The sequence below is a fragment of the Octodon degus genome, unplaced genomic scaffold, assembly GCF_000260255.1.
Source record: "Octodon degus isolate 3935 unplaced genomic scaffold, OctDeg1.0 scaffold00007, whole genome shotgun sequence".
Taxonomy (NCBI): Eukaryota; Metazoa; Chordata; class Mammalia; order Rodentia; family Octodontidae; genus Octodon; species Octodon degus.
Genome location: NW_004524583.1, coordinates 5,753,613 through 5,768,500, shown reverse-complemented (window position 1 = coordinate 5,768,500; position 14,888 = coordinate 5,753,613). Strand labels below are relative to the sequence as shown.

Genomic DNA, 14,888 nt, shown 5'->3' with positions numbered 1-14,888 from the left:
GGACAGGGTGGGACAAAGAGGTTGAGAATAGAATAAAGATGAGTTATACACAGGTACTCAATCTCACAGTACAGGAATATAATCATAATGCACTGCCAACATGTACCAATAAAAAATAATAAAACTACCAAATGATAAAAAATACACTTGCTTTCAAATTAGTATGTGGCAGCAACACCTTTATGTTATTCACCTGGTCTAAACTACATAAAGGGCTTGTGGGTTAGCTCAGTTGTTTAAAGCGCCTGCTTAGGCAAACTCAGTCAGGCGCAGGGGACTGGGGTTCAATCCCCAGCTCCACAACTGCACCAGACCTGCCCTTAAGGCAGCCTGAGGTAGCCAAAAAAAATTTTTTTAAATCTTAAAAATGCCAGCCAAATAGCTCAGGGGGTTAAAGCGCTTGCTTAGGCAGGGGCAGGGGCCAGGAGTTCAATCCCTGGGCCTGCCATGCTGGCCCCACCCCCAGATCATGCTGAAACAGTGATTGAGACTGGGCGTGGTGGCACGTCTGTAATCCCAGCTCTTGGGAGGTTGTAAACAGGAGGATGAGTCCGATCTATGCAGTGAGACCCTGTAGATCCTGTCCTAAATACAAAATATAAAATAAAATAAACTACGTAAGCTTACAAATAAACTACCAAAGAAAAAATATTATGTGCCTAAAAATGGTCTAACAACTAATAAATAAATGCCAAAAGTCAATAGCTCACTTGCTTCTGATTTTCCCTCTTCTAGAAAAAAGTGAAACCAGAGAATTCTACCAGCTGTTATCAAATAGATTAGTCAACCACTGTGCAAATGGGATTTTTGCAAAGCAGTGATTACTTTATATCATGGACATCTGACTATCATGATAATTGTAAAAAAGTAGCACACATAAACAAGATGGTCAAATTAGAACCAACACATAATATTTCATCCTTGACAGATAATACTGTAGGTTTTATTGTGTGCAACATGATGCTTTGAATTATAAGCATGCCGTGAAATGGTTAAGTCTAGATAGTTAGCAAGTGCATTCCCTCGCGTGGTTACCATTTCGTAGTGAAAACACTGAATATCCAATCTCTTCACATTTCCCAAATGCTACATTTTAAAACTCAGGTCATTTCTTTTTTCTTCTCACTGATAAGCTTTTTGTAGAAACTGCAAATTTTAATTACATTTTTCTAACAAAATCAGTGGTGATTTCTATTCCAAAATCTACTAGACAAAAAACAAAAGAGTAAATAGCAATCTGTTGAATATAATAACTGCAAATGTAGATTCAGTGCCCAGTTTAATGAAAAGACAAAAATATGAATCATTTTGCTGACACTGAATAAAGGAGAAAAATACAAAGAATTAGTGCTTATATCCAGCTCCATATTTCTATGCAATCTCTACATAAACCATATTTCAATGCAATCTGAGGCAACTCACTGCATTTTCTAAATTGCAGAGCTCACCACCTCAAAATGTTGACATCCTGCTTATATTTGCAAATATGAATTGTAACTACCATTTTTAAAGAAACACAACTTTATATAAAAAATGCTCTAGTGTTTTTATTTAATAAAACCATAGATTTAAGATATGCTATTTCACTTAATAATGCACATAAAGTATTTCAGGATTAGTAATAAAAATCCATCACTATGAATCCTGATCTATTCAGCACAAGTTTCGGTGTAGTTACTGCCTCAGATATCTCACAACTGGCGGTCTTAAAATAAGTTCCCACTTGTTTCATCAAAGTAATTTTCATTTTCTTAAAGAATTAACAACAGAATATAAGGTACTCGAAAGGTAACTATATATAACTACTAAAAAAAGCAATTTAGATGAGTGAGCATCTCAGAAAAATTATAGACTCTTATGTACTACCCAGAAATAGGTTCTACTGCTTCTGCCACAATAAAAAAATAAAAAAAAAAATAGGATCTATAACCCTGAATCGTATTTCCATTTCCACCACTGAATGGCTACAGTTGTTTTTGTTGTTGCTGTAGTTGTTGTTGTTAATGTATTTTGTACAGGGTCTTACTATGCAGCTGGACTCACAGTGATCCTCCCATTTTCAGCCTCCCGAGAGCTGGGATTAGAGGCGTGTGCCACTACACCCTGTCTCCATGGCCAACTCAGCGCACCCAGGGCAGGGCCAATGCAGCATGTGGTACCCAGGATCAAACCCTGGTCCTGCGCTTGCCCAAGCAGGTGCTTAATCCACTGAGCTACCTCACCAGTTCTTGAGCAAGTCAATTAAGGTTTCAGACTGGATCCTCATCAGTAGAACACTGGGAATTGATGTTTAAGGTTCTTTCATGCTTTACAATTATACTGATGCCATATAGGCCATATCATAGTTGTTTCAATAGTCCAGTGTTACCTTGTAAACTCTGAAACAATGCTCGGAAAACAGAATATTATGTTTGTGTAGAACTTAAGAAAATAACCTCAGAATATATCGTTTCTACTATTTTTTTATTTCTTATAAATATATCTACATAAAATACTATACATATTATTTGACAATACAGTTATATTTATAAAACCTAAGGACAAAGGGAATCATATAGTATGAACAGAATAATTTATAAAAAATTTTCTTAATTTTAAACAAAAAGTATTTCTAAAATATTACACAAACCAGGCATGGGGTAATGCCTACAATCCTAGCAATCAGGAGCTAAGGCAAGAGGATCACTGTGAGTTCAAGGCCACTGTGGGCTACACAGTGAATTCAAGGCTGATATGAACTACACAGCAAGAAAAGAAATATTTTTAAAATTAAGTATTTGAAATAAAATATATAAATATATTCAAAATGAAAATCAATGTTTTAATATATTCACTATAAAATTATTGTACCTGAAAACTTTATAAAGACAGCCAGTACCATTAAGTCCTTATATGTTTTTTGTTTGCTTGTTTTGTGGAATGGGGGATTGAACTCAGGTTCTTGCGCTTGCCAGAGAGGTCCTTATTCTGCTGAGCCAACTCCCCAGCCCCAAGTCCTTATATGTTTGAATATAATATTTTTAAAAAATTAGACCAGGTAAAGATCTGTATAAATGAAACTTTTTTTTTTTTTTTTTGTAGAGAATTGTATGGGAATCAAACATAAATACCTCATTGCTTCTACAATTTTACTTACACTTTCTGAAACTTTTTTTTTTTTTTTTGGTTCCAGGTATCAAACCCAGGACCTTATGCTTGCTAGGCCAGATACTCATGCAGTTGAGCTATACCCCTGCCCCTAAATTAAACACTTAAAATCCTTACTACATAGGGCTGGAAAGATAGCTCAGCAGCATAAGTGTCTGCCTGGCAAGTGCAAGGACCCAAGTTTGATCCCTGATAGTGAAGAAGAAAAAAAAACTTTACTACATAAACAATGCTTACCTGCTGAGTAAAAATGTATTTATTAATCTATTAAAGCATCTTGATTTACATATTCTACTGAAACTCATGAAGATATGCTTCTGACAGAACAGTACTATGATATTCTAGGGGTAAATTCTAAGAGAATCAAAAGTAGAATCCATTTGAAGCAGAAAAAGGAATAATATTTTCCTCTAAAATTTAAGCAAAATACATAATAAATTTTACTCATAACATATATAGGAGAAAATTCCTTTTGTAACATTTCAACAGAGTATTTTCCACGATAAGAAAATCATAACGAAGTCTTAAATGTGTATGTAAAAGTTCTGTAGGTTGCATTATACTAGTCTCTTTGTCATATAAGAGTAAAACATATTTGAGAAGCAAAATCAGATGTTAGAAAAAAAAAAAATGCCTTTTAGTACTACATCCCACCACTGAATCCATGAGGAAAAGTGTGCCATACTTACTTTTTTCACAAATAGACTCTAAGAGCCATCTTCCACCACTGATTAATGTAATCATTAGTGCCAACTTCAGATGAATTTCAATGCATTTCCAATATTGTTTAGTTTAGCAAGTAAGAACAATATGGCAAGAAATAGACTAAGAAAAATCACACATATCAAGAGTAAAACCTTTCAAAAATTGCATTTATTAGGAAAAGCATCATTTAGTCAGGCAAGCAAGAAAAGTTTCCCTTTTCAGTAAAACAAAGCCACAATTTAAGTCCCCTTTAGTCTATAAGGCAGCATTTAGCAAGTGAATCCCATTGCTTAAATCTCCAAGATAATAGTCCCTAGGTTTCCTTCACTGAAAACACATTATTGTTTTATCTTTTACCTAGTCTGGCAAGTGTGCATGCATGCGTGCGTGCATGCGTGCATGCGTGTCTGTCTGTCTGTCTCTACATATATACACACACATCACTGTGTCTATAATTAATTATGAGCTACCAACTCTGTGTCAGGTCCTGTGCCTGGCCTTAGAGATGGAAAAATAATCAGAATGTGATCCCTCTCCTTAAGCAAGCATATCTACAAAACTGCCCAGCTGTTTGGCCTAGTTGTCTTTATGCCTTCGATATCATCACTGATGATCCTTTATTTCTTTCACGTGAGTAATGGTAAACTATCAAAGGATTCAAAATATTCTGCCTCTAAACTTTTGAAGCAAAATTCTAGGTCTCTTTTGCTAGCTCGACACTACTATTATTATGAAAAATTTTTTAAGTACAGCAAAGATACTGTCAATATTTGATGATTAGATAATTGAGTGATTCATTGTTTGAACCACTAATTTCTATATATTTATGAACACAATTATAGTAAAATAATGGCAACTACCATTAACTGATATATTAGATACCAAGTATCGTATGTGGCATTATATATATATATATATATATATATATATATATATTCACATTTAATTCTACAAAAAATTTGATCACAATATCTTAAGGATGAAAAGACTGAGGGTTTGAGTTTCAGGTAACATAAGTGAAGATACACAAAAAATGATTCAAAACTGATATTTGTACAGATAATAGTGATGCTATGCTATCTCTCAAAGAAAAAGGCTCTATCTTTAGATGTCATAACCCAATAAAAATTTAATTCATAACTCTCTCAACTATGAATATGTCAACACAGTTAAGTCAACCAGACATGGATAACAATCATATATACCAAACGTAATATAAGGGAAAAAATAGGCTATATAGTTGGCCCTACATATCGATGGGCTTCAACTCTACAAATTCAACCAAGGGTAAATTAAAAATAACCCCTCCAAAAAGCTCCTCTATCCATACTGCACATGTATAGACTACTTTGTCATTATTCCCTAAATATATAATACTACATAATGACTAGCATAGCATTCAATACTGTGTCTATATGCAGAGATGACTTAAAGTATATATGAAGATATGTGCAGGTTATATGCAAATGACACATCACTTTTCATAATGAGCTTTGTGTGTACATGACCTTGAATATTATACACCATTTTGAAGTGGACAGAGCGCCTTCACTCTGCATTAGCACACACCAGTGGTGGCCAAACGATGGCACACAAGTCACAGCCAGCTGTTTATTATCAGTGAACACTCTAAAAGGTTCACCATCACCAACATACACCATCAAAATTTAAGTACAGGTTGAACACTGCTGACCCAAAAACACAAAATCCAAAACACCAGGAAATTCTAAACATTTTTGCACCAAGAGGATGTTACAATTGAAAACTTCTACACCTGACCTCATATAAGTTTTCATAAAAAATATGCAGACCTAAAATTATTGAATAAAATTATCTTCAGGCTGTGTATAAATGATATATATAAAATATAAAGAAAGGGGCAGGGAGATAGCTCAGTAGAATAAGCACTTGCCTGGCAAGTGCAAGGTCCTGAGTTCAATCCCCAGCCCCACAAAAAGTAAATAAATAATATATATACAAATATTCCAAAATCTGCAAATCTCCAATATCTGCAATACTTTTGTTTTCAAGCATGTTGAAGGGATATTCAACCATTTTTTAACTAACTGAAAGGGTCAGCTGCAATTCTGGCTTTTACCCAGACCCTATTCTCAGGACCCGACATGATATTAGCCACATAAGTGGCACTCAAGACAAGGCATCCTAATAAAATCATTAACTCCTCAAAACCTGTTCTGAGGTAAATGCTCCATTTGTAGCAAAGTGTGATAAAACATGCATATCTGGAACATCACAAATAGGATCAGTGAAAAAACACTTAAAAGTAGAGCAAGGTAATTATCACAGTTTCAGTAAATCACATTTTTCATAGAGGCAGATAAGTAAATACAAAACATTTTAACATAATTTCCAGCTAATATGTTAATTAGAGAAAAGTGGGAAATTTCAGCATCATCTCCACAGTAACTACATCCTGGCAACAGACACACATTGAATCTGTACAAATATTAGATATAATCAAAACAAAGAATGACATAAGAATTAAATTGCAGCTATTTTTGTCAAGACTGCAGGCTGAAATTTAGCATGTTAAATATATAGTCTCAGTTACTTCTCTCTTGTTACTGGGACAAAACACCCCACCAAAATTAAGGAGGGAAAGGTTTATTTAGCTTACAATTTGTGAAGGCTTCTGTCCATACTTGCCTGGTCTAAGGCAGAGTGGCACATGGCAGAGGGCAGCTGTTCATGGAGGTGGAAAAACAGCAAAAAGCAAAGGGAGGAGCAGCGGTGGCAGCTAGCAAGACTCTCTCTCTTCCTCATATTTTATGCAGATTACCCACCCCAGGGCGAGGGTAGCACTCACACTCATAATCCCAGCACCAGATCATGAGTTAATCGCAAACTCTAGAATTCCGCCCCAATGACTGCATGAGGCTTTGGGGGAACAATGTGACCCAAATTGTAGGGGATGGCAGCCTTGTTTAATCTCATCCTAAGCCACAAAAGCTCTAGTTTAGTATCCAATTCACCCTAAAAGTAAGAGACTGAGGCAGAATCAACTCAGTTTGACCTCTGCCAGAATGTTCTAGCAATAAGGGGGCACCTAGGCTGGTCACCTCTATCTGACCCTGCCTGAATTGCCCCATCCTTCATTCCTTGTTAAAACTTACCTACCTTGTTAAAACTTCACAAACATGAAAGAGATAAGGGAAGAAGCTAAGTAAAGGAAGTAGAGGTAACCGCATGCCCATATACAGCCATCAATGTCTGTGCCCAGGCCTGTGACCTTGTTTCAAAGATGGCCTGCCGAATCTTACACCAGTGGGTACTGCATTCCATCATGGTCGCTTTGGCAACTGGGAAAACTATATAAGCAAAAGGAAAGAAGGACCCGTGCCACGTGCGTTCCCAATTTGTAAAAGGTGGAAGTGCGCAAATAATTAACAAAGACTCTTATTCCTATAATACAGTCTCCCATGGACAATAATCTGGCTGCTACAAAACCATTATTTATATGCAATCATAAGTTCCAAACTAGTTTATTTCTATACACACACACAAAACTTCACAAACAACACAAAAAAGGTTTTATTGACCTTTTTATTAAAAGGTTAATAAAAGTGTTAAGAAAGTTTCTTTTTAAGTTTCTAACAGCCCACCCAGTTCCTTCCTGATAAACTTGACTAATCCTCAACAAGTTTAGCACTCACATAACCTATGTCTGCCCTACCTTCTCCCATTATCCTGCTTTCAGCTTTCATTCAGTGGAACTCTGTGACACTCCACTGCAAACTCTTTTCAGAAGTTGGTAGAAGCAAATTCAAATATGGCCTCTATCATCAGCTGACTTTTTGTCACAAGAGAGGCTCAAAAGTACTGACTTCTAAACCCTTGATAGTCTGCCCAAAATGAGGTAAGGGGGAGTCACCCAAAACCAATGTAGATATTACTGAAAACAAAGCAGGTAAGGATGCACAAAGTTAGAACCTTCTTAACCTTCACTGTCCAAAATTACGAAAATGAGAGTAGTACTGATTTCAAAAATTACTACGAGGGTTAGCACACAGAACACATAACCATTAAATACTTTATTTTGACCTTGTTTCCTTCATGGAGCAATGAAAGTACCGGCTATCGATTAAACATCTGTAACTTCACAAAATTTGTAAGCTGAAACCTAACCTCCAATATGATCTATTTGGGGTAGGTTTCCTGGGAGATGTTCAGGTCACAAGGAGAAGCCCTTGTCAATGCAACTAGTGCCCAGAGGAAGGAGGACACAGAGAGTTCTCTTGGTCCTCCTGCACGATGAGGACACAGTGCACCCCCACTGAATCTGCCAGTGCTTCTAGCTGGACTTCCTCCTGAAACCCAAGCAACAAATGTCTCTTGTACCACAACTGTCCAGCCTATAATCTCTTGGAAAAGTGATGCAAAGAGACTAACACACTATCCAAAAAGCCCTGAGAATCAAATGGGTAAAAATGCACCAACCAGTTGGCAAAACTTACTGACACACAGGAAGTCCTCAAAAATCATCAATCTTCTCCTTTCTTTTTTTTTTTTACTTTACCTCAAAGTTCCAATTTTAAGACATAGGATAAAATGTAAAATCAAATCTACTGGAAAGTGAAAGAATGAAAATTACAGAATTGTAACGAATTCTTTTTCTGACAAGATTACACCTACTATATGTAAATACAGAATATATAAAACATGCTCTAGAAGAAACTAAAATATCCTTTTTGGCAGTACTAGGGACTGAATTCATGTCTCATGCATGCTTGGCAAGTGCTCTATCACTGAGCTACATCCCCAGACCAAAACCAGTCTTAAATTAGCACTCATTCGTATTACCTTTTCTTCTAGCTTGTCTTTCAAACATTGATATTTTAGCTTCATTTTTTTGTTCTCATTTTCATTCTGGGCTAACTCCTCAGTAAGTCTCTCACATTGTGATTTCAACTTCTCCAGCTGACAACGATGGACGTTAGCTATATTCTTATCTTCTAAGCTTTCTGCCTAAGATAAAGAGGAGAAAAGAAAAAGTTCACTGGTTACAGGCAAACTCTACCAAACTAATCACATCATATCTGTAGGAAAATACTTCACTATTATAATTCTCTCAAAGCATTTATATGTTAAAAATTAAGCAAAAACTACTCCTTGTATTTATTCAGTCACTCACAGCATATATCAAACATACAAAGTGACAGGAATTATAATGAGGCTAAAGATAACAGATATGAACAGTGAAAGACAGTTAACACTCAGTTTGACAATAATAAATGAAGTTAGGTGTGATGTCACATACCTATAATCCCAGCTCTCAGGAGGCTAAAGCAGGAGGCCAACTACATAGTGAGGTCAAGACCAGCCTAAACTACATAGCAATACTATCTCAAACAAACATTTTAAAATAGTAACAAAAAATAAATGAGATGAAGTACTTAAAAGAGGAGGCTGAGTATGTGGAGAATCAAAAGAAAAGAACCCTAGGCAAGCGCAGGGACCAGGGTTGGATCCCTGGTACTACATGGTGTGCTGGCCCCACCCTCAGTGCTGAGCTGGCCACGGTGACTGAGCGTGGTGGTGCACATCTGTAATCCAGCACTGAGGAAGTTAAAAACAGAACATCACTACGACTCCCAGCTGCACAGTGAGACCCTGTACCAAATACACAAAATAAAAACAATTTTTAAAAAATCAAAAGAAACCAACTACTGAAATGGGAAGGAGGTGTTAGACAACTGTCCTGAAGGAAAATTCTGAGATGGTATTTCTGACTCATCAGTTTCCTCATCTATAAAAGAAGCTTAACATTCCTGTTTTTATAAATCCTGGATTTTAAGAACGAATTATGTGCTTCTGTACAATGTAATTACTGATACTTCTTTGGCACTAGAAGGCTTATGATAGCCAAGAAACTATAAACTTAATGTGAAACACTTTATTTTATCATCAACTGCGCATAGAAAAATACCTTCCTATTACTCTTCATTTAAATATAACTGCAATCAGGTCTAAAAAGTAAACATTAGAAATAAACTATTTCATATATGGGATTCATAACTTGCCAGACTGTGAACCTAAAGAATTCTGAAATAACAACAATGGAAATACTACGAGTCAGGCACCTCTCTCCAACATTCTGTACAATTTTTCCTTTCATCTTCAAAACAACCTAACCAGGAAGCCCACATTATTGTCTTACTGCCTTCTTTTTGAAACTGAAGCTACAAAGTTGCCAAAGGGCATACAATGAGTAAATGCATAAGGAGGAGTAATTCTAACACCTGTATTTTCAAATACTCCTTCACTCTCTCTCTCAAAAGATACAATGTCATGTTTTAAAAACAATATGGTTGAAATTTCCAATACTAACTGGCCACACCTACCAATTACTAATAGTCTGTAAAAAACTGTATATGCTCAGTTTAAAATATGTTTTAATGCCTAAAATGAATCTGGTTCTTTTCTTTCTATTATTATATATATTTTATGATATATATATATAATATTTATCTTATATGTATTCCATTTATTATATGTATTTCATTAAGTGTGTAAGAACACAATCATTGAGAAAAACTTCCTGAAAGGAAGAATTTTTGTGAATTTCTGACAAATATTTATATTTTATTTACTCCACAAAATCTACCTAAGACCTAATGCCTCTTTGAATCAACAATGAGAACTATATTCGCACTTCAAAAATAAATTTAAAAAATAAAGTCTCTCACCAAGAAAACTGCTCAATTACAAGTTTAAGTTTTAATAGAATGCTTTTACTTTTCTTCACCGCCTATAAAAAGCACAGATAAATGTGAGGCCCCTCAAGAGGTCAGGGACATACAGACACCAGGAGCCAGTGTGCGCATCTCTTCACTCCTTCGCCCCTGTCTGGTGCTATCCTGCATGAAACAGCCAATATGGTGGGGACTGCACCAGTGAGCTAGGCAAAGGCTGCACGTCAGGGTATATTCCCCCAGAGAACCTCTTTTTAAATACTGATCAGCATGTCAATTCCTAACTTAACTTAGAATATTATATTTTTGTGCATTTTATTGCATTTGCATTTCATTTTAGGGTTCACAAAGTGAGGTGTTTGCCACAAGTCAGCAATACATAAAAGCTTCACTCTTCTGACTTTGCACATAAGGCAAGAAAAGGTGAAGGTCATAAAAAAAAAAAAAAAAAAAAAGACCAGATGGCTGACAAGTGGTAAAATCACACAACTCCATCCTGAACTTTTGGGTTCCAATAAAATGCTTTACAAAAATGACTTTGTTGAAATTATGCTACTGTGATAACCAATATCCTGAAAATACTAATTGGAGCTACAGCGTGTCAGCACAGTATTTTAAACTTAAAATTTAAAAGTAAGTAAGGTAATTTCTGATAAAAGGAGGACATGCAATTTACACAGAAAAAAAATAAAGTTGTGTACCAGAGCTTATTAAACTGAAAGAGTAACATATTACATGAAGGTGAAATATACAAAAATATAACAACTGCCTATGTCCCTACTGTACATAAGTCAATATGCTGAATCTACAGGGAGCCTTGCTACAAATTCTTTTTTAACTTAATATAAATGATGAAAGTATAGGATTACATTATTAAAACACCATGAGGTAAAGATAGTTCCTTCAGGGTCATTCACTTGGCTTAAAAGGAAACTGCCTGGCTCTGACGGTCTGTGCTTCTCCTGTTAACTTTGGTGCTGCTGGTTCATCACATTAGAGACCAGCACAAAACCCTGACCTACCTGAGCTTTCAAATGGAAAAAATTAAAGAAAAGGAAACCCTGCAGGATTCAGAAGAGCCACAAAATTTGCATAAATTTTAAATTCTACACATATAAACAGGAGAAACTTCTTTAAAGTTGTTTTATATCACTATAAATGAATCCAAAATAATTTTTAAAAAGAAACCCAGGGGGCGTGGCCCTAGCTCAGGCCTTTAAGCGGCTGCTTCCACAAAGCTGTCAGCCTCAGGTTGCTGGAGTTCGAAACTCACACCTCTCCCTCTGGCCAAAAGTGCCCTGAAGGCATTGGAGGAACCAAAAAAAAAAAAAAAAGAAACCCATTTTTCCGTTATCCACCAGGAATTTCAAACTACACAGATCTCACAGCACATCAGGAGTAACTGCTCTGATTATCAGCTTTTAAACTCGTAAATCAATATCCAGGGACTATCTTACTGAATGCACAGGACATGATGCCAGACATGCCAAAGGATACAAAAGTTACTAAAACCTGATGACTGTCCAAAGACTACGAACAATCAACAAACCAAAGTTCACAGGAGCCTACGGGTGCCTCACTAAAGGAGCCAAAAAGGCACTGGAAACACAGAGGATCAAGAGATTTATCCCAACTCGGTTGAGATTCATTCCAGCCCCAATGACACTACAAAAGAGGTATAAAATGTGCCTGAAAGATTAGACAAAATTTTGCTTCCTACAGATTGAGGGAATGACCAACCCAACTGGAGAACTCGGGGGAATGTGTATATTCTTTTATGCATAAAAGGCAATCCAAATGCACAAGCAGGTTATAACCATAAGAAGGTGGACTGCATGAGAATAGAAAATTTGACCCACAAAAAAGAAAATAATCAATAGATGGGGAGCAACAAAATGATGGACTGATGAGCAGCACAGACACAGCCTCTAACAGTCTAAGTCAGATACTGGAATATAGCAAGGTGAGGAACAAACGGAAGAGAGAAGTGCATGCCCTGGACCCAGGAAGGATCTGAAGCTCAGATGGAAGCCTACAGAGAGAATGAAAAGAGAAACTTCAATAAAGAAGGAGGCAACAGGTGGTGCTTTCTTAAGAGACAAGACTCACTGCCTGAGAGGAACAATTCAAACCTCCAGAAACACAGTGACTGTGGACAATACACAGACTTCCACAGAGACACAGCAGTGTATGTGCCACTGGACCTGAAAGAATACACTAGCTGGCAGTGGGTGCTGAGGGAGCTGTCATCTTGTGTGAGACAGCAATAGGCTAAGAACCATCTTGGAGAGAGGTCAGCTGATCTCAGAACTCCTAGTGGGGGCTAGATCCATCTAGAGGCTCCCAGATGGGCTCAGGCCCAAGAAGGTGCACTGACAGCTACAGGCCAAGTGGGTCTGGTCTTAGCCAGAAGGTGCAGGATGCCTGAGATTACTGTTCACAAATGTCATGACAGAAAACTTTCCTGGTAGAGAAAAAGAATTTGACATTGAGTTAAGTGAGACATACAGAACTTCAATTAACCACAATCAAAAAAAATCTACAGTCTGACACAGATTATAGAAATTAAACACAGGAATATAATATTAAAAGCTATTAGGGAAAAGAATCAAAATACCTATAAAAGAAAGCCCATCAAAATCATAGCTGACTTCTCAGCACAAATCTTTAAGTCAAGGACTGTTCAAGGGGAAGTATTTCAAATTTCTAAAGGCAAACAGACTTTGATCCAAACTGATATATCCCACAAAACTATTTTTCAAAACTAATGGAGAAATAAGATACTTCCATGACAAAGAACAAATGAAGAAAGTTTGGACCATCAAAGCAGCACTCCAAAATGTTTTGAAAGATAATCTAGAAAGAGTTAACAGGAACTACAACACCATGAATCTCAGAAGAAGAAATTCACAGGTAGGACAAATAATTAAACAGAGGGAGAAGGAAAAAAAGAGGGGAGCCAACAACAGAAAAATAACATGACAAGGCTATGTCAATACATGTCAGTTAAAACCATCAATGTTAAAGATCTCAATTCATCAATCAAAAGAAACACACTCACATAATGGATCAAGAAGCAAGATCCAACAATATTTTGCATACAAGAAACATATTTATCTCAACGTATATGAATGTGAGATTGACATTCTGATAGAGATAATCCTGATCCTATTCTATTTAAATAAATTATTAGTAACTCCTGGTTAGTAATGGGCAGACTTATCAACAATGGCAACATGGTATCTGTATTTCTGAGAAAGAAAGAAGATTCTAGTTTCAATATCAAGAGAAGTATAAGCTCCTTGAGAAGAACAATTTCTAATGCCACATCCAGTGCACCAGCAAATCATGATGTGCGAATCAACACACAAAACCTTCCTTTCTCCAAGTATAAGAAGTCAAAAGAAGAAATACAAATAGAAAGGTATAATACAAGTAAAAGGAAAGCAAGAACTCGAGGACTAACTAATTGAGAGGGAAAGGAGAAGAGCTAGGAAACATGACAGTGACAAGCCATACAGTTATATGTAGAAGATGGGCAAGGCAATGATCCTGAGAATCTTCAGAGGATTATTGAATCTAGCAGTTAACTGGAAAGATTCTCATCCTGACTAACTACATATACTGACACCTGTGAACTAAGCAACTGCACTGAAGATGGTAATTTGTAATAGTAGGTTCATGCTTGGAGTGCCTGTCATTCTGATCTTTTGAATATAGGCAGCTTATCATGACATGCCAGTTACTGCTGTGCTGTCTCTCAGGTAGATGACTGTTCAAAAAGAAGGAGGTGGTCAATGAAGGCAAAAGACAGGAAAAGGAATGTTGTGGGACTGTCCTGCTTCAAGGTTGTATACAGTTAGATTTCTGGACTTATATGTAAACATAAGAATTATATAATTCTTTATGGCTATTTTTAAAATATTTTAATTGTTAAATGTTTTTTCATCATATTCTATAGGGACTTAAAGTTCAACATATCAATATTTGATGAAAAATACCTGTTCTATGTTATGCCTAAGATGTTTGATATTCAGAAAGATAGTGAGGTTAAGCTTAACAGCCTAGGTTGAAAGGCAATAACAAGCTTCTCTTCTGGGGGGTTAATAACCTAAGTTTGCAGACCAAAACTAGAGAAAAAGGAGGGCCACAAGGAAAGCCAACATTTTGGCCCTAGCGTTCCAAGGTCAATTAAGACTCAGGACATATGAGAACTCGTACTGTAAAGTCATGCAACTCAGTAGTGTCCCAAATTTTCTGATCAAGGAGATTATGGGGCCAAAGAGGAAAGTGATCGATGATGTAGAGTGTGCCTAAGGAGAG

General features: G+C 36.4%; 1 protein-coding gene across 1 annotated transcript in view; it reads right to left on the bottom strand.

Moving 5' to 3' along the window:
• Cep128 (centrosomal protein 128) overlaps positions 1–14,888 on the bottom strand; it is a 253,260-nt gene that overhangs the window by 50,044 nt on the left and 188,328 nt on the right. The window contains exon 16 of the mRNA XM_023701326.1: positions 8,674–8,838. Coding sequence (XP_023557094.1) covers positions 8,674–8,838 — 165 coding nt within the window. The remainder of the gene's footprint in view (positions 1–8,673; positions 8,839–14,888) is intronic.